This window comes from Gambusia affinis, linkage group LG12 (assembly GCF_019740435.1).
Source record: "Gambusia affinis linkage group LG12, SWU_Gaff_1.0, whole genome shotgun sequence".
NCBI lineage: Eukaryota > Metazoa > Chordata > Actinopteri > Cyprinodontiformes > Poeciliidae > Gambusia > Gambusia affinis.
In genome coordinates this window covers 24207380-24225499 of record NC_057879.1, presented here as the reverse complement: position 1 = coordinate 24225499, position 18120 = coordinate 24207380, and the positions used below count along the sequence as shown (strand labels likewise).

Here is an 18120-nt window from a genome sequence, read left to right as displayed (position 1 = left end):
TTTTTTTTTCCAGGACTGAGGACTCAGGCCTGGTTACCCATAAGGAAAGCCTCCCAGTCAGATCTCTGGTATTGGGTGACCTCCAGAGGCCGGGGTCAGAGGCAGCATACAGGGTGGGACCACTCCGTTGCTATGGAGACAGTAAGTTTCTCTAAATCAGTGACATTTTTAAACATTTTCTCCTATCAGACTCACCCTGCACACAACAAAACATAAACCTCTCTAACTTATTTATCTTAAACATAGTTTTTATTTATAAAAAAATCATAAATCCTGGACAGCCAGTTAAATGTAAATTGCTTTTGTTAAATTTACTTGCAGCTTATAGCCAAAAGGAGAGGCATTTACGCCTATAATTGTTTGTTTCCTTAAACCGATTTAATTTGTAAATTTTCTAATTTCTTATAGTTTATATCTACAAGTGCTAAAAGGAGATCTATTATGCTTCCTTGATCGGGTTAGGATAGGACTATGGTCTATACAAAACATGTTTATTGTTAATCAGACTTTAGTCTGGTCTATCCTTCCGATTTCAAGCTTTTTTTTTTAGAATGAGCGGTTTTAGGGACTCTGTCACTTTAAATCCAGATAAGCTGCTGCTAGCCACACTCCCCAAATCAACATTTACACTCACACGTGCTAATAGCTGCAAAAATATGTGCAATCATGCAATTGTACATTTTTGAAAAGCGGAAGTAGAACCTCCTGTACAACCAACAGGAATGCAGCAAGTGGTTTTTGGATGATAAGTCAACAACAAAACATTTGCCTTTTCCAGCAGCCATTATACAGCGGTAAAACCAACTGTAAACAGCCTGGGCTTTGCTGGGGTTGCTAAGTAACGATGCAGTTTGACTTAACAACCAGGAGGTTTTTGAATTGGCGTATTTTCCAGACTCCAAAAAAAAAAAACGACTTTAACATACTGCCAAAAAACAACTGGTGTCTTTTTTTTAGAAGCAGCTGAGACCCAAAGAGAAACAAAACCCTGCAAAATGTGAAAAGAAAACAAACAAATAAAGTGGAATTTTCACTTCTTTTCTTGCTTCTTGAGGAGGTTTCACTTCTCATGCAAAAAGAACTGAAGAAGCCTTTTGCATGAGAGCTGAAACATCGTAAACAGCCCAATAAATCCAGTTGCCTCCTTCTTAAGCACTTTATACATAACAGGAAAACACTTTCAGCTCTGTTTGCTGTCCTGGTTTTTTTTTTTTTTTTTGGTTTTATTCTGAAGATCTTGACAGTGAATTTATTTGTTTTTCCCACTTTTTCACAGAGAACTTCTGGAACGCTGCATTTTTTGACAAGGAGACGTCATACCTCCACTTCCCCACCTTCCACGGTGAGCTGAGTGCAGACATCTCCTTCCTTTTTAAGACCACTGCTTCCTCTGGAGTATTCCTGGAAAATCTTGGCATTAAGGACTTCATCCGGATCGAACTAAGCAGTGAGTAGAAGCTGGAATATAAAACTGAATATTACACAAGTGCAGGAGGGAATTAGTTACATTTCTTTGTGTTTGTAATGAGTCTGAACTTTGATGTTTGTACTTTTAAAATGTCAGGAAAATAAAATGTTTTGTTTGCCTGTTTAATGTTTGTCATCCAAAATGTATTCTGACAGCCCAAGCAGAAAATTGGGGATTATTAAAACCATTAAAACAAAGCTAATAATTACCTTAGCCCATGTTTTTAATTTTAGAGATATTCCATCATGTTCCCCCCTCTGACCCGTCATTAAATATTTTCCCTTGAGTAATGTGCAACAGATCATTCACATCACAACTGTGGTAAACTTGTGTAGTTTATGGGTGATTGCCCCTGATGGCAGATGTTTTATCTAATTTAGATAAGTTTTTTGTTTTGTTTTTAGAAATGATCTGAAGCCATTATGCACAGTAATTCATTTAGATCGACTCAAAACTGGTCCAAATCAATCAATTATGTAATTAATTTTCTAAATCAAATTACAGATTCCAGACTTTCTAACCCAGTATGATTGTGTTATGTAATTCTAATTTGACAAATTAGTCAAGCAGAAGGAAATTAATGGATTAGTATGAATCTTTTCCAGAATGATATCCCTTATGAGCAAATTCAGGATGATGGGCAGCGCTGGAAACAAGGAGAGTGATGGCAGAAGAAAAGAATTAGAAAAGATTTAAAGTATAATTATCCCCAAATCAACAGTTTTTGCTGACAAACTGTCTAAATAGGTTATTTAGGGTTCTATCTTTAAGTTTTTGTGTAAATTTGTCCCACGTTGTTTTGCCTAAAACCATCTCAGTGTTTTTCTCCTCGGTCAGATATTGCCTAAGCAGTTCAATTCAATTCACCTGCTTGTTTAAGACCATACAGCTTTATGTCACTCGGTACATTACGTTCAGCCCTATCTTTTTGAGATTAACTTCAAAAACTGGATTTAAAGCTGGAAGTTTTTCCACTCATTTAAAGTCAGGCAGCTTAGCAAAACAACGACCAATCAGTGAGCAATTTCAGTCTGAAATGTTACAGACTACAGGCCAAACCTTTTTAATTTTTTAATCTTAGATGACAGTTGTGTATCATTTAGCACCATTTTGCAATGGCTAAATTCAACACTTATGGTTGGATTTCCAAGGATTAAGTGCAAATTTCTTGGATAGAGTCAGTTTTGGTGTCTTATCCACTAAAGAAACATTATTTTATGAATGTAAATTATAGTATAATAAAGATATACAGTCATATTTAATAAATTAGAATATGAATTTAGATTAATTTTGTCTGTAGGTCTTAAACCTAATTTTAATTAAGTACAAAATTCTTTATTAAAATGTGGCTTTTTTAATGGTCTTATCTAATCAAATTTTAAATGTTGTTTTTATTAGCTGTAAGGAGAAAATTATCATAATTAACAGAAATAATCCATAAAAACTAAACTATGACATCATAATTTTCAAATACTCGATTCTTATTTATATTGATAAAAATCCCAAAATGTTGTTATAACTCACATGAGCTGATAGGATTGAGCAGATGAGTTTTACATGAAGTACAATGTTTGCAAAATGTGCATTTATTCAAATAAAAAATAAAAAGAAAGAAAAATCATAACTCTATATTAAAATTTTTTAAACTGCTTCTTCTTTAAAAATGTTTTACACTCTGAAAAACAGTAACTAGCCTGCTTGAAGGGGAGATACAAATCATAATTTAGTAAATCAAACTTTTCTTTTTTGTAGCTGTAAATCTGTGGAGCTCACCTAATCTCAAAAACAGATTTTTTTTGTGTTTCTCATAATTAAACTGTCACATTGAATCACAGAACACTTGTTCTTATTTAAAATGAGGAGTGAGAGGCATTGCATCTATCTGTTTGCTTTTTGTCCTTTTGCTGCTGATATACAGAAATGTCCCCACTGAGGGACAAATAAACAAAAAATTATGATTAATCATGATGGGAACACAACATTATTTCAAAAATAATGGAAGCTTAATATCCAGGAGACAAAAATCTATAAATAATTAGATGAACTGAAACAAATTAAAAACCAGTTGCTGGACCAGAACAATAAAGCAACAGCAGGAATTAAGAATAAATGACTGGACCAGAGAAATAAATATGACCTTGGCTCTATATGTCACGATTCAGGTTCAGACAGAACGTCAGGATAAATGTTTAATAATTAAACACAAAACATATAGAGGTGGAAAAAGTTGAACAGGATGTAGAATAACATGATAAACCAGCAAAGAAGAATAAAAACCAGAGAGCTTCTTTACTGAGGGGAGAGTGGAGAAGAGCTGCATTTCCACTAAAATCTGTCACAAAATCCCCAAAAATATCCAACATCCGTTTTTCTTCAAATAGTAACAAATTTTTCTCCATATATAGGAATGAACTAATATAAAGACATAAATATGTTAATACATCACTTAAGCTGTAGCTGCAGCTTTGCAGATATTTTTCATATCTGGCCTTTGTTAGCTTGTAGCGTTGACTCTCTTCAAGAGGTTCAAGGATTCTTCACCTTTTTTGCTCACTTTCAGAGTCTGGCTCTGGCGTAGAAATATTCTCCCGAGGCTTTGAGATCTAATGAGATCTAATGCGCTCTCCGACACTACAATGTGTGGCCCCTTTTCCCCAACGACTGCTGGAGATAAGCAGCAGCCCCCCATGACCCTGCAAGGATGAGTGGGCCTGACAATGGATGGCTGGATCAGATGATGCTATGAAGTTGCAGTAAATCAATTCAGGATTGCTGACTCACAAAAAGAGAAAAGAAAAGGTCGTCAAAAATGGGAAATAAAAAAAGGAAAAGAATGTGCAAATCAAACCTCTTAACACCAAAGACAAATTATTTAATCAATCGAACATTTTGTCATTATTAATGTTGCCATCTGTGCATTTTGTTGCATCATTTTTGGTCTACAAAGATAAAAATGATACAGTCTAAAAACCGGAGAGCTCATAAAATATCCAGATTGAAATATGTTCTGGTCAGTTTGTGACGTTAAACACCATTTTCTTAGAGTTACACAAGCAATCTGAGAATAAAAGGTAAATGTACAGACAGCATGTAACAGTTTGAAGTAGTTTCTTCTTCTGTCAAAGGTTTTCTGAAGACATAAGATATAACGATGTGACTCAGCGAGATGGAAAAAGTCACAGTTTAGGTAAGAGAGACTGACAACAGCTGGGAGAGAAACCAGAGGGCAACTGAATATAACGCTCAGGAAGTTCTTATAAAAGACGCCAACTACTCTTAAATCATTTGTTTGGGAGCATTTTGTGTTTCCAGTAGGAACAATAACTTTAGATTGATTTATTTGTTTTTATAAAGGGGACAATACATATTAATCGACATGAATACATTGTGTAAATGTGCCAGAGCCAAATTTAGTCTAGAATCACCTGGCAGGTTGATGGAGGAGACTAAAAAAGATTTTAATTAAAATGCAAAACAAAATACATGACCTTTGATTTATGACAAACTTCAATGTATAGCTAAAAGTAGTGCAATTCAAAGTTATCCTTTCTAATTAAAACAGTAAAAAGAAGAATAAAATAAAAAATTATTCAAAATACAAGTATAAGTTTGATTATCAAGTAACTGTTTAAAGTATTTTAGCAGTAAAGAAATCTATTTATAAGTTTGACATCCGAATAAATAATCATGTTTTACTCAACTGAAAACGTCAAGCTCATGTAATATTTTACAAATTAGATATTATTTTAGTCCAAAGTCTGTGACAGACAAGACATGAACAATAACATTGCAAATTGTTCAGATGTTGAAGGAGGCAGGAAGCATTGCTATGACGACAGATAGCTGCTATCGTTGCTGCTATCATTAGCAGCTCCAAAATGATAAATGTTGTATTGCTGACCATACTTAATAGAAACAATGCCTAAAGGTATGAAGAGCTACAAGGAATTTGGAGAAAGAAAGATTTCAGTTTGAGTTTGTGGTAAAAATAAGTAAAACATGCAGAGGCTGCGTTGATCTTTGAAGTTTTTTTTTAAGTCTTTTTAAAATCTCGTTCTTGTGAGTTTTTGGCATTGTCAAACCCTGAATAGCTAATGAGCTACATAAATACCAGCCTTGTAAGAGTTGCACTACTAATAGTGACAATAATTAGTATTTTTAATTACTAATTATTCCACTGATACACCAAAGATAAAAGGAAAAACTGCAAAGGAGATAGTAACCAATTTAAATGTAGCTTTAGACATGTTAGTATGAGATAAAAGGAAATGTTAAATCGCCAGAAAATTAGACAAAGGTGGATTACACAGAGAGGACAAAGTGGGAAAGTAGCAAGCAAGAAATAAAAAGTATTACAAACTGCAAATGTCAGCATATAAGAAGATGTACAGCGTTTCCTGACACGGCCTGTTTTATGTGTTTTAGTGCATCATGACTCAGGTTTATGGTAAAGGTGTGTCACTACTACAGACTTGTGTGGTGGATTATTTTTTATTCAGTTATGGATTGACTGTTTTTTTTTTTTTGCTGCCTGGGTTAGATTTTGCAGTTGTTTTTGTTCCACTTTGGAGGAAGTCGTTGACTTTAAAGGACAAACAGAAGATCCAGCAGAGGGAAACCAACCCCCTAACATCCCTCTCAGGGGAAATCATTGTCTGTCTGGCTGTTCCACCTCTGTATACCAACCCCTCCCTCTCCATCACCAGCAGATTGCTCCGTAACATTGTAGCTGGGGCCAGGGAACAAATTTCTAAATGAAGTTACCGCTGGATGCCGGGGTATTTTTTTCATCTTGTTCTGCGCTCCCAAAGCAATACATCCCCAACTTCCAGGAGCAAAACATGAGGGATGGCGCTCTGCTTCCTCTGCACTCTCTTAAATCTTCTCCCTTTTGAAAGGGGAAACAAATAGAGTGCAGCAGACACCCTGGAGGAAGTAAATATAGACTTGTGGCCGAGCGGAGCTGTCCGTGGTGCTGAAACTGGGCAGGACGGCTGGGGAGCTGGCCCTGGTCCTGAAATCTGACTGCAGATTTATTAACTTATTAACTCGGCAACACAGATTAGATTCAGCGCCTGCTTTAAGTCTAATGGAGGAAAAATGACATTTTTCACATTGCAAATGTTTAAATTATACTTTAGGTATTAAAAAAAATAAGATTGAGATTTGGACAGCATAATTTCTTTCTTCTGCACTTTTTAAAAATCACTATTGCCAGTCCTCTTTCCTATTCTCACTTCAATTTAACTGAGTTTCTTCTTCTTTTTGTAATGGACACACAACGGGTTAAATTAGTCTTTAATATATCATAATTTCTCATAGTAAACATATATATATCTAAACTACACAGTAAAAAAAATTAACAGTGATAATTTGGTTTAATTAACCTGCCATAAAAAATAAATGTAGGCATTAATTTTTTCAGTCATATTTTCACCATGTTTTTCCATGAATTTCAGAGTTAAAAACTAAATATTTAATTCACAACCTAAATATTTATTTTATAAAGTAATTATTTAACTTAAAAATTTAATATTCGGTTAAGAAGGTAAATGTTTACTTTGAAAATTAAACATTTACTTCCCAAATAAATGTATAATTTGAGCTCAATATTTAGTTTTACAACTCAATATTTAGTTTTTAAACTATTTAGCACAGACTTAATCATTTAGATTGAAACTAAATATGTAGCTTCCAAACTAAATATTTATTTTTTAAATAAACATTTATTTATATTGAAGTAGTTTCAGTTTTAGCTTAAACTACTTCAAATTATATATTTGTATGTAACAAATATAGTCTGCAAAAACTAAATATTTACAAACTACAAAATAAATATTGCATACTCTAATCTTTTATTTGGAGGTAAATATTTAAAATAAATAAACTTAGTTCAAAGTTAAACATTTAGTTTAATATTTAGGAACTAAAAATTTAGTTTGAAAGCCAAATATTTTGTTCTAAACTAAATATTTGTCTTATCAATGGAATATTTAATTTGGAACTTTGATATTAGTAAATATAGGAATAATAAGGTGACAATATGACTTTGAGAAATAAACACTAATAAACTTTTTAGTACTTTACAAATGGATGCCATACTAAAGATGCTGTTGACATTAAATTTTCACCAGGTTTTGGTAACAACCCAACTAATCGACACGTTAAAAAAAAAAAAAAAAAAAAAAGTTCAGAAATTAAGTCATGAATATTAACTTAATATTATCTTTTTCTCTGAAATGCCACAGGGAAAAAAATTCAAAGATGGATTCGTTTTCACTACCTGCTCATTTTTCTTCATTTGTCAGCTGAGAAATTTATCCCAACAGATCTGCTAAACTTGGCAGTATATGGCAAATATTGCGGCAGGTTGGAAAAAATGAGACACGTTTGTTATTTATTTATTTTTTATGTAATCAGCTCATGGCCCCAAATTGGTCTTCTTTTGTTTGCTATCCTTTGAGGACTGTTCCCACTCTGCTTAGTTCGAAACCATGTTGGCTTCATTGTTGTTTTGTTGTGATAGAGTAATTAAATTTCATTCCAGAGAGGCCGACGCTCCCCCTGTCTGCTTGTTTGTCTCTCTACACTGGATGTTGCAGCTCCTGTCTCAATTCCCCATTCATTTCATTGGCTCATTTCAGACCTGCACAGGGAACCATATGGAAACATGAGTGAGGCTTAATTACAGCTGTATTTGGAAGGAACCATCTGTCTCTTTTCACAGAATCTTAGAGATTTAACCCAGAAGTCCAATTCTCATTGACTGAGATTGATGTTTGCTGTTGAATAAACAAAATGCTGATTGTTGTTCTTTAAAGTATGACACGAAGCTGACATGTCAAATGTTTGACTTCTCATCAGATTGCTTTGTGTTATGTTCAACTTCTTCAAGCAGTAAGATGTTCTGTGTAACCAAATAACAGATTCTGTCTGATATTTCTGTCCATTTTCTTCTTTATCAAGCGTCTACTCGGGTGGTTTTCTCCTTCGATGTTGGTAACGGCCCACTGGAAGTTCAAGTCGAGTCGACGGTCCCGTTGAATGACAACCGATGGCATCGAGTCCGAGCCGAGCGAAACATCAAGGAGGCGACGCTTCGACTGGACAACCTGCCTGTGGCGACGCAGGAGGCGCCGGCTGACGGACACGTCCACCTGCAGCTCAACAGCCAGCTGTTCATTGGTGAGGAGCGTTGCTGCTATTAATTTACAGACAAATGTCTTTAAGGTTTGTCTTCTCAGACTTCCTGCATACTGAGATGTTTTCCTGTTCGGTTTCATTTAATAGGTAACAGGATTTTTAGTCACAAGACTAACTCAGTGGTTTTCTTTATTCATTCATTTTGAAATGATCTTTAATTTAGCCTATATGCTTTAATGTAATCATAGAACAGGGTTGTTCAAAGTGCAGCCCTGTGGCCATTCCTGTCCCTCTGAAGGATTTTGTTTGACCCCTGACCTCCATGCAACCAAAGGTGGTTGATGAATCAACCACCATCATCTTACACTGCAAGACTTTTTACAGACAAATTGTTACGGCCCTGGGCCTTATGGGCTGAGTTGCAGGTGCCTTGCTGTGTGTCTTTGTGCTCCTCCCCTTTACAGGTGCTGCTGATTAGTTCATTTGGAGCACAGATCATTTAAACCTGGCCGTCTCCAGCTTCTGGGTCGCCTTCGGCGTCCACTCTGCCACTTGACGCTTGTTGTGTTTTGGTGCCAGGCCTCAGCTCCCCTCCTTCTGCACATTTGAGTTTGTCTTTGTTTTTGCACTTCAACACTTCCATATGCACTCATACACCACATCCAAGCATTTGCATTACACCACTGATACCGACATTCACAATCTATTGTTGTTTTTGTTAATAAATATTCTTTGTTAAGCACTTTAACCACTGCATGGTCTCCCGTTTTTGTTATGACCTTGAGCCAGGCGTAACACAAATAAAAAAAAAAGAGGTACACTTTATAGGAGGACAGAAATATAAACCACCCATTTAATAACAACTTTTTTTCATTCATCTTAGGTTTGGAGTAACCAGAAGCACAAACATCGACCTACTTTTATTCAAACACATTCAGCTCAAAAGTCAGGAACTGTCTTATGATAAACCAATTGTGCAAAAACCATTTTTTATGTTTTGTATCTACAATGACTTAACATATTACAGTATTAGTGAGTACATAATAAAATTAAAAGAAAAATAAGGAAAAAAGCCCAAAAGATTTATTATCATGACAGGCTTACGTTCTCCCCTGTTTTTGTATTCTGTGATATTCCTTTAAAATTGTCTTCTTTTAAACTTTTTGGGTGTTTGTTTACCTTTATTGGAGGAGAAAGATTACTGCAAAAAACAGATGTCAGGCTTTACGAGTTCAAGACAAAAATTGTTTTAAAAAATTAATCTGCATAAAGATTTAAATTATATGTTTCATCAGAAAAGGATTATAATTTTTATTGCTCTTTTACTAGTTTGGTCCTCATATTTTTGGTCAAAAACTGAGGAGAACAATTTACCACTTTGTCATGCAGCTGAACTTCACTCACTATTGTTGATTTTTATTTACCAAACCCTACAGGTTTAATAGATTTTAAACTTACTTTTAAAAGTTTCTCAAAGCAAGACATTATGATGAAAAATCAGAATTTCTTTTATTTCTATTGAGCAAGTATAATCTAGCCAACAATATCAAGCCGAAAAGAGAAGTTTCTGAAGGGATTATAAATGTTTCTTGGGGAGTTGAATCATTTTGTTTCAATGTGCTGTTTAAGCCTGTTAATACTTTAGAGCTTTTCTGTGGTTTGGCTTGCAGCAGAAGCTGTTCGCAGTGAAGAGGAAAGTGCTGAGATGTAGCTTTCTGATTGCTAAATGACATCCAGATTCATTAGCTGTGCAAGCATATCAGCAGTAAAACCTACCGCCTGCAAACCGCATCAAGATGAAAACAAATCGGAGCCTGCGTGTTGTTTGTAGTATTTTTATGGTTATGTAAATTCCTTACAAAGACGCTGAGATGCTACACGGTTTACGAGGACTGCAGGTTATCTCAGTTCATTTCACATTCTGCATGAGCTCTCCAATCCTGCTGATCTATTTGGAGCAGAAAGTGATGAAAATCCATCATTCATTATCAGTTTTAATCAGTCAGTAAATATTTTGAGCATCACTTCTCATCAGTGGATCCAAACTTGAAGCAAAAGGACCAAACAGTGAAATTGGACAAGGGAGCAGCAGTGAAATTGTGGAGGAATATTAATGTATTTATAGGACATTCAGCAGGTTGCCATTAGCAACCTAAAAAACATCAATTTAACGACCTCATCGGATCTGCTTTGAAAAAAAAATGTGTCTGGATATCAAGTTGAGTGAGATGTTTCTTGGGGTTTTATTGCAGCATTTAGAGCTCAGTGTTTACATATTTATAACCCATATTAATGCTTAACCAGGCCTCCATTGTATGCATTTGCATTCATGAGCCATAATTCCACCTTTAACGGGATTAGAGCAGCTTGTATTTCTGTAAAACATTTTAAAAGACACATTTTAGGCCTGCATGGTGAAATGTTAACTTCTGTTTTCAACCTCTAGTATTTGTAAACCTTCCTAATAAATATTTAGTGCTGCTGGCTTTCCTCAGACTAGAAATAAAAGAGCTAATTCTGGATCTGCAAGATTACTCTGACTTTGATGTGATTCTTGTACTTCAAAGTGGATTAAAACACTATAATCTTTGGTTTAAAATATCAAAAATACATATTTAAAATTTGACAGGTTTGCTATTATTACACACCACTAGATATATAGCTCATATATAGAGCTATATGAGCTACATTGTTTAAAACTTTATTTTCCTTTTGTAACAAATTCAAAACAAAATGTATATAAATGAGTTTTTATGTGGTATGTTCCATTATTGGAATTTGTATTTCTGTACTCCTGTAAAGTGTACAAAGTACTTAGAAAATGTTTATACAGTAAAAGTCATATTTTTATTAGTAGTAGTAAATGACTTGACATCCTTAATGGTAAATGTATAATCTAATCTTTAAATGTCATTTCATCCCATCTGTTTTAGCAGGAAGAAACATCCAAATAATTGGTTTTATTCACACATTTAAACATACTTTTAGTCAAACTTCTGCTGATTAAAACTTCTGCTCTCATGTGATCATTTGTTAAATGTGTTGCTTCAACTTCTATTATGCAGCTGTAATTATATCTGCATGTATGAGGTAAAAATTTATTTTATGCTTTTCTCTTCAGCCACAGGTAATGCCTTTTTTTTCCAAGCATCTGGCTGAATTTGGCTAAAATTAGTTTTAACTTTACTAAGCTGCTTCTTTTTCAGGCTGAAACTGGAATGTTTATGTTTTGGAGCTGCCAAGTCTCAGTCCAGACGTCAATAAGTTTGAGCTCATCTAAATAAAATAAAAATTAATTTTAACTAATAATAATAAATGGCTGCACAGTGGTGCAGTTGGCAGAGCTGTAGCCTTGCAGCAAGAAGGTCCTGGGTTCGATTCCCAGCCGGGGGTTTTTCTGCATGGAGTTTGCATGTTCTCCCTGTGCATGGTGGGTTCTCCCCGGGTTCTCCGGCTTCCTCCCACAGTCCAAAAACATGACTGTCAGGTTAGTTGGTGTGAGTGTGTGTGTGAATGGTTGTGTGTCCTGTATGTCTCTGTGTTGCCCTGCGACAGACTGGTGACCTGTCCAGGGTGAACCCCCCTCTCACCCGGAACGTAGCTGGAGAGGAACCAGCAACCCTCCTGACCCCATTAGGGACAAGGGTGAACAGAAAACGGATGGATAATAATAATAATTATAATTCTTGTGGAAACAATCAAACAGCTTTCCAGAAAATACAGTATACAAAGTTTTATTAATTAAGTAATTTTCAAATAAAATCTTTGTTTGATGATAATCACCACAAATCCAGATTCATGTGGGGCATGAATAATTTAGGTCTTAACCTTTTGCTCCTTGATTATTTTTGTCATTATCTAAAGTTGACAACTTTCCAAACCTTTTAAACAGCTTTTACTAAAGCAACTTTTATGAAACATTCTTTCTAAACTGTGCTTAATGTTTTTGTTTAACAAAACCAGTTACTTTAACCCACACTATGTAGATTTGTCTCAACAATCTGTTCACTGTATGCTGTTCTAGATATTTTGTTGCCTTAGTGACTCATGTTTTGCTCTGAGCAAAACATGTTGGTTTTTTTTCCCCCCTTCATTGATTTTCACTCAGTTCATTCCTCGGTTTTATACTTTCTAAATCTGCAGGTGAAGGTTGTTTGCTTCTGAAGGGTAACTCTGTTGCTACTGTGGCCTTCGTTTTGTTTACCGTTTCTTTTTTCTTTTCAGTTTCATTCCAGTTTCGCGCTCCAGAGCAGGGTGCTCTTTTCCTTCACAAACTCATGGACAGTAACTGAGCTTCTCTTCTTGAATCATAAATTGTTCACCTGTGAAATTCTCACACATCCTTCTTTCACCAGAGTTAGACTTATCTGCATGTTACTGTGATTTTTATACCTGTTTTTATTGTCTATTTGTCATAACTTCCCCCTTTCCAGATAAATTTGACCTTTTTATTTTATTTCAGATAAGCAAATAAAGAAGTAAATGAAACATGCTTTTAAAACTTTGGATGCTAAAATATAGAACCTTTTCATCAGTATTAAATAATTATTGATTTAAAACAAGCTTTTATCTTGCAGAAAAGTTACTGTACGTTAGTTTTGTGTTTTGCACTAGAAACGAGACAAAAATACTTTGTAAGATTTTGTGATTTTGCAGTGAATGGCATAATTATACACTAACTCAAAACACTATTGTCCTATTTTTCATTAGGTTTGTTGAACTTCTGCAAAATAGCACATTCTCATTATTGTTACAACCATTAATCTGTTATTTCTGTTATTGCTAGTTCTGAAACAAATGTAAACAGTTGTCAGAGGGAAACAGAAATGTTGTAGAAAATGAGTCGAACTGGTAAAAAAGCAGAACACATTAATTCATGGTGGTTTCCATTCTCCTGATGAACCCATCTGCAGCTGAAAAGATGCGATAGACAGACGTAAGGAAAGCAGATTAGTGTTGTCTATGAATGCGCCTTTCCACCTACAGCCTGTTGCTATTTCTGTGTTTATATTTGACAATTTGATGCTTCTGGAGGAGCTGATGTGACATGTGGGTTTGTTGTAAATGTCAGGTGGAATAAATAGAAAACCACAGGGAAAGGAAAATGCAGGCTTTTCAGCTCAGGTAGGAATAATTGAGACTCTTGAGCAAAGATGACAGATGGGAAAAGTAGCTCTAACATGCTTTTGTCCTTATTTTCCAATTTCACACGGCTGAGCCGCTTTCACAGGCTTCTCTCCTCCCGTGTTTTCAGGAGGCACGGCGTCCAGGCAGAGGGGTTTCAGAGGCTGCATCCGCGCTCTGCAGCTGAACGGTGTTACTCTGGACCTGGAGGAAAGGGCAGAGATGACGCCCGGCGTTCGGCCCGGCTGCCCGGGTCACTGCAGCAGCTACGGCTCGCTGTGCCAGAACCAGGGCCGCTGTGTGGAGAGAGCCGCTGGCTTCCACTGCGACTGCAGCCTGTCGGCTTACACTGGAGTCTTCTGCCAAACAGGTGAGACCCGTGTTAAATAAAACTGGGAATAAATGTCTAAAACATGATACTATAAACACAGATTGACCTGCTTTCTAACTGGAACAAAACTAAAACATATGAAACAAAACTAAAACATATAAAACACTAGTTAGTTGCCATAAGCCTCCACAATTGAATTTAGCATAGCTTTAATTTAAATTATTAAAAAATTTTGTCCTGAGGTTATTGTATTTGAGTCAGTGTCTTTTTATTTGTTTTGTCATTTTTATTATTATTTATTTATTAAATTACTGCTTTCATAGCTTTTTATATTTTATGCTGCAGCCTGAAGCTGCCCGAATCAGAAAAACGCCACCATTTTATTAAATTCTTTAGAAAACTAAAGCCATTGAAATGCTAAAGGGGCTCAAACACATTCTTTTTAAGTCTGTTTATTTAGTTAACTGGATAAATCTCATCTATTGGATAATTATTCGCATCTTATGCAGAGATCTGAAGACTCCTCGATGCACTGAGCTGCTCTTATTACACCTGTAGGCTTTATCTTTTTGTTGATCAGCAAGGAACACTGAAAGTTTGAAACCAACTCAGACACTCATATTGGAGAAAAAACTTCAGCCACACCAACTCTCACAAGACTCTTGTTAAAATATGAACTCTTCATCATTTTAAAACATTTTTCAAGTGTCTGCTGATATTCATTGTGTACAGTTCAACAGAAAATAGAAAGAAAATGCATGAAAAAGGTCCAACAAAAGACTCCATGCACTTAAACTAAGAAATTCTTTTTGAACTGCGTTTTGAGCAGTTAACATTCTTTAGAAACTAACCTATAAATCAACATTTAGATTAATTGTGCAAATATTTATAGCTTGTTATATTATTGTAAAGCAGTGGTTCCCAAAGTGTGGGGCAATAAATATAAAACAATATATATTTGTATAGCTTTATGTCTGGTTGAACGATGTGCCCAGTTGGGTTTTCCAGAAAATCTTTGGGAACCACTCCTGTAAAGTGTCTCCAGCACAGAAGGCATCTTCCATTTTTTGCACTTGCTGTGGATAAGAAAGTTTCATGTTAGCATATATGCCACGTGCAGTTGAAACTACATCTGTTTGTTTTTGTTAACATTAAATATGAAGAAATAACTGAACTTCCTGGAAGTTGGAACCAAGGATAAAACTGACTGGTTTTGTTATTTTGGTTGATTTTCCCATGATGTCACACAAGGAAAGACTGCATTTGACATGTTTTCTTAAACTGACGCGCAGATCTCTCTATTTACATCAAATAACCTAATTAGAAGTTTAAAGTTAACTTCTGGGCTCTCCCACATTGGTTGATAGGATAGTGAACATTGTCTGTTAGAAATCATGAGGAAAACTTGAGCAGCGTTTCATGTTTTTAAACCATCACAGGTTTTGTTCTCAGCTTCAGTGTGTGGGTGTTTTAAAGGTTAAGCATCTATATATTTCCACAAGACCTTTTTCTGTGTTTGCAACACTTAACACTCATTTGAAAGCATTTGGATACCACATGAAATCAAAGGTTCAGTGAATCATAATCCTGTTTCAGAAGAAAAATGCCACCACACTGAACTCTGTTTGGGTTCAGCAGGTTCAGTCACTGCCAGAGTTTCATGACAACTTTCTTCTCACCAGCAGTGATGGATTATAACCTGACTGTTTCCTTTGTAGAGCTGTCAGCCAGTTTCAAACCTGGAACGTCGGTCAGATACACCTTCAAGGAGCCGTATGAGTTGACTAGGAACAGCAGCACTCTGCCGTCCTCCATCTACTCCGACACAACGCTGAGAGGAGAAAATGTCTCCATGAGTTTCAGGACGGCTCAGAGTCCAGCTCTGCTGCTTTACGTCGGCTCTTACTACAGAGAGTACATGGCCGTGCTCATTAACAAGCATGGTGAGAAAGCTTCCTCTGCAAAAACCCAAAATATTACCAAGGATTTTTGATCTAGTTTCCTCTGAAAATATATGGGTAGTAAGCGGATGCAACAATTTCTTTAATTTTGGGAGAATGATGATCGGCTGACCTTATCTACCTCAGCAAATGTTTAAAATTAGCCACTGTCCTCTCTTGCTCTGCGGTGAGAGAAGTTTGACTGACCGGCCGGCCGACCAGGTCATGTCTGCATGTTTGCAGTTGACAATAAACAACTGTTGTCAACTCGGTGACTTTCTTGCTATATTGAGCGACATTTAAGAGAAAAAAGCTTGATATAGGCTAAAATCACAATCAGTTTTTAAAAATCGGTAATCTGTGATCAGCCAGAAAACTGCAGTCAGTGCACTCTTACTTAGTTTAGTCTCTTTTCAAGTGTAGTAACTTAAAAGTAACTTTTTAGCAAAATATAGGAGCTTGTTTATGTCAATAATTTCTTAATATTCATGAAAAAGTATTAGCTGCACTGGTAGATTACCGTATTTCACTCATAACAGGACATTTTCCCCATGTTATAAGCGAAATAATCTGCCAGTGGAACTAATATTTCTGTCTTTTTTGTCTTATTTCAAGTCTACTAATACACTGGAATGCATTGTACTAAAAACTAGACCAAAAACACTTGGTAGGAATTTGTTTTTGTGGTGTTGTATTTATGTCTGAATAAAATGTGATTTTAGTGGATAAATCTTCGCATCCTTTTCACCATAAGATGCTCGTCATCCAACAGCTGATTTTCTGAATTTCTCAGCTTCCTCTCCTTTTTCCCCACTCAGGCTTCCTCATCTCCTCCTTTAATGTCTTACCCTCTTTCTGCACCCTTGTTATTTCCTCAGGAATCTTTCAGATCCTCTCCCCCATCTGGGTTTACCTCATTAACCCCCGCTGGTTTTCATCAGTACAGCTTCACCAGCTGTTGTGTTGTGCTTTCATCACAGAGACACCATAAACAGTGCTTCAGAAATGGGACTTTGTTCTGCTGCTAATAGGTGATAGATCAGGGAAATGTTGAATAAAACAGCCACAAACTTTGTTGGATAATTAAGTTGTGCCTTTTAAGAGTTGAAGTAGTGAAACTTTGAACTTAGAATTACATTTTCAGCATCCAGGAGTCTTGGAAAATTGGCACTTTGCACCTAGATTAGCTTTAAATAGATTCTTTCCGTGGTGCTAATGACTCAGAAAGCTAATAGGAAGCAGGGCATTAAGGTTCTGCGCTGGCCGCGGATTCACCAGGTAAAGGCTTTTAATAGAAAGTGTCCATGTAAATCCCTAAGCGCTTTCTTTCACTTCCTCTGCACCGTTTTTAACCATTTTTAGTCCAGGACAAAGAATTTCCCCACTTTTTTCCCTTCTATGTGATAAACAGTGATTTTTTTTCTCTCTAAGCTGTGAAGAAAAACTTCAGTAAATCTTAATCCTGAATTGTTTGTAATGGGATTAATCATAATAAAATTTGTAATAAAGTAAACGTGCGCATTACAAGGACAAGGTGCAATTCATCCTTTCTAATCTTAAAGCCTCCAGAAATGATTCTTCCATTGAGTTCACTCCTAATGCTCTCAATATTATAAAAATAAATTATTAGATTTAGAGTTATTTCATAAATAGGGACTTACAAGTAATCCTCTTAACATGAAAAGCGTTATTACCTCAGATACTCATCGTTCTGATTCATTTCTGAGGTGAAAAGGGCGTCTGCAAACAGAGGTGGAGAGATTAAGGAACAAAGACAAGGCAAATTTCACCAAGAAGTTAAAATTGAGGTGGAAAAAATAAACTTTTTTGTGTGTTTAGATAAGCTGGAGGTGAGATACAAGCTGGAGGGAAACCGAGACGCTGAAGTGTTGAGGAGCAGCAGCGCGAGGAACCTGGCCAATGGACAGCTGCACAGCGTTACCATCAGGAGACTGACAAACACTGTGTCTGTGCAGGTAGCTGTGCACACAGGAGAGGCTTACACTGCAAAAACACAACATCCCACAGAGTAGTTTTGGTCTGGTTTCTAGTGCAAATATCCTATGATACTTAAAATAAGACGAAACTAACTTACAAGTAACTTTTCAGCAAAA

The 18120-nt window shown here is 35.9% G+C and overlaps 1 protein-coding gene across 3 annotated transcripts in view; it reads left to right on the top strand.

The window, feature by feature from the left end:
* The window catches only part of cntnap3 (contactin associated protein family member 3), a 102721-nt gene that overhangs the window by 66249 nt on the left and 18352 nt on the right, over nucleotides 1-18120 (top strand). For all 3 annotated transcript variants that reach the window (XM_044134459.1, XM_044134461.1, XM_044134458.1), the window contains exons 15-20: nucleotides 14-141; nucleotides 1277-1447; nucleotides 8435-8653; nucleotides 13866-14105; nucleotides 15785-16009; nucleotides 17846-17982. In XM_044134459.1, coding sequence (XP_043990394.1) covers nucleotides 14-141; nucleotides 1277-1447; nucleotides 8435-8653; nucleotides 13866-14105; nucleotides 15785-16009; nucleotides 17846-17982 — 1120 coding nt within the window. The remainder of the gene's footprint in view (nucleotides 1-13; nucleotides 142-1276; nucleotides 1448-8434; nucleotides 8654-13865; nucleotides 14106-15784; nucleotides 16010-17845; nucleotides 17983-18120) is intronic.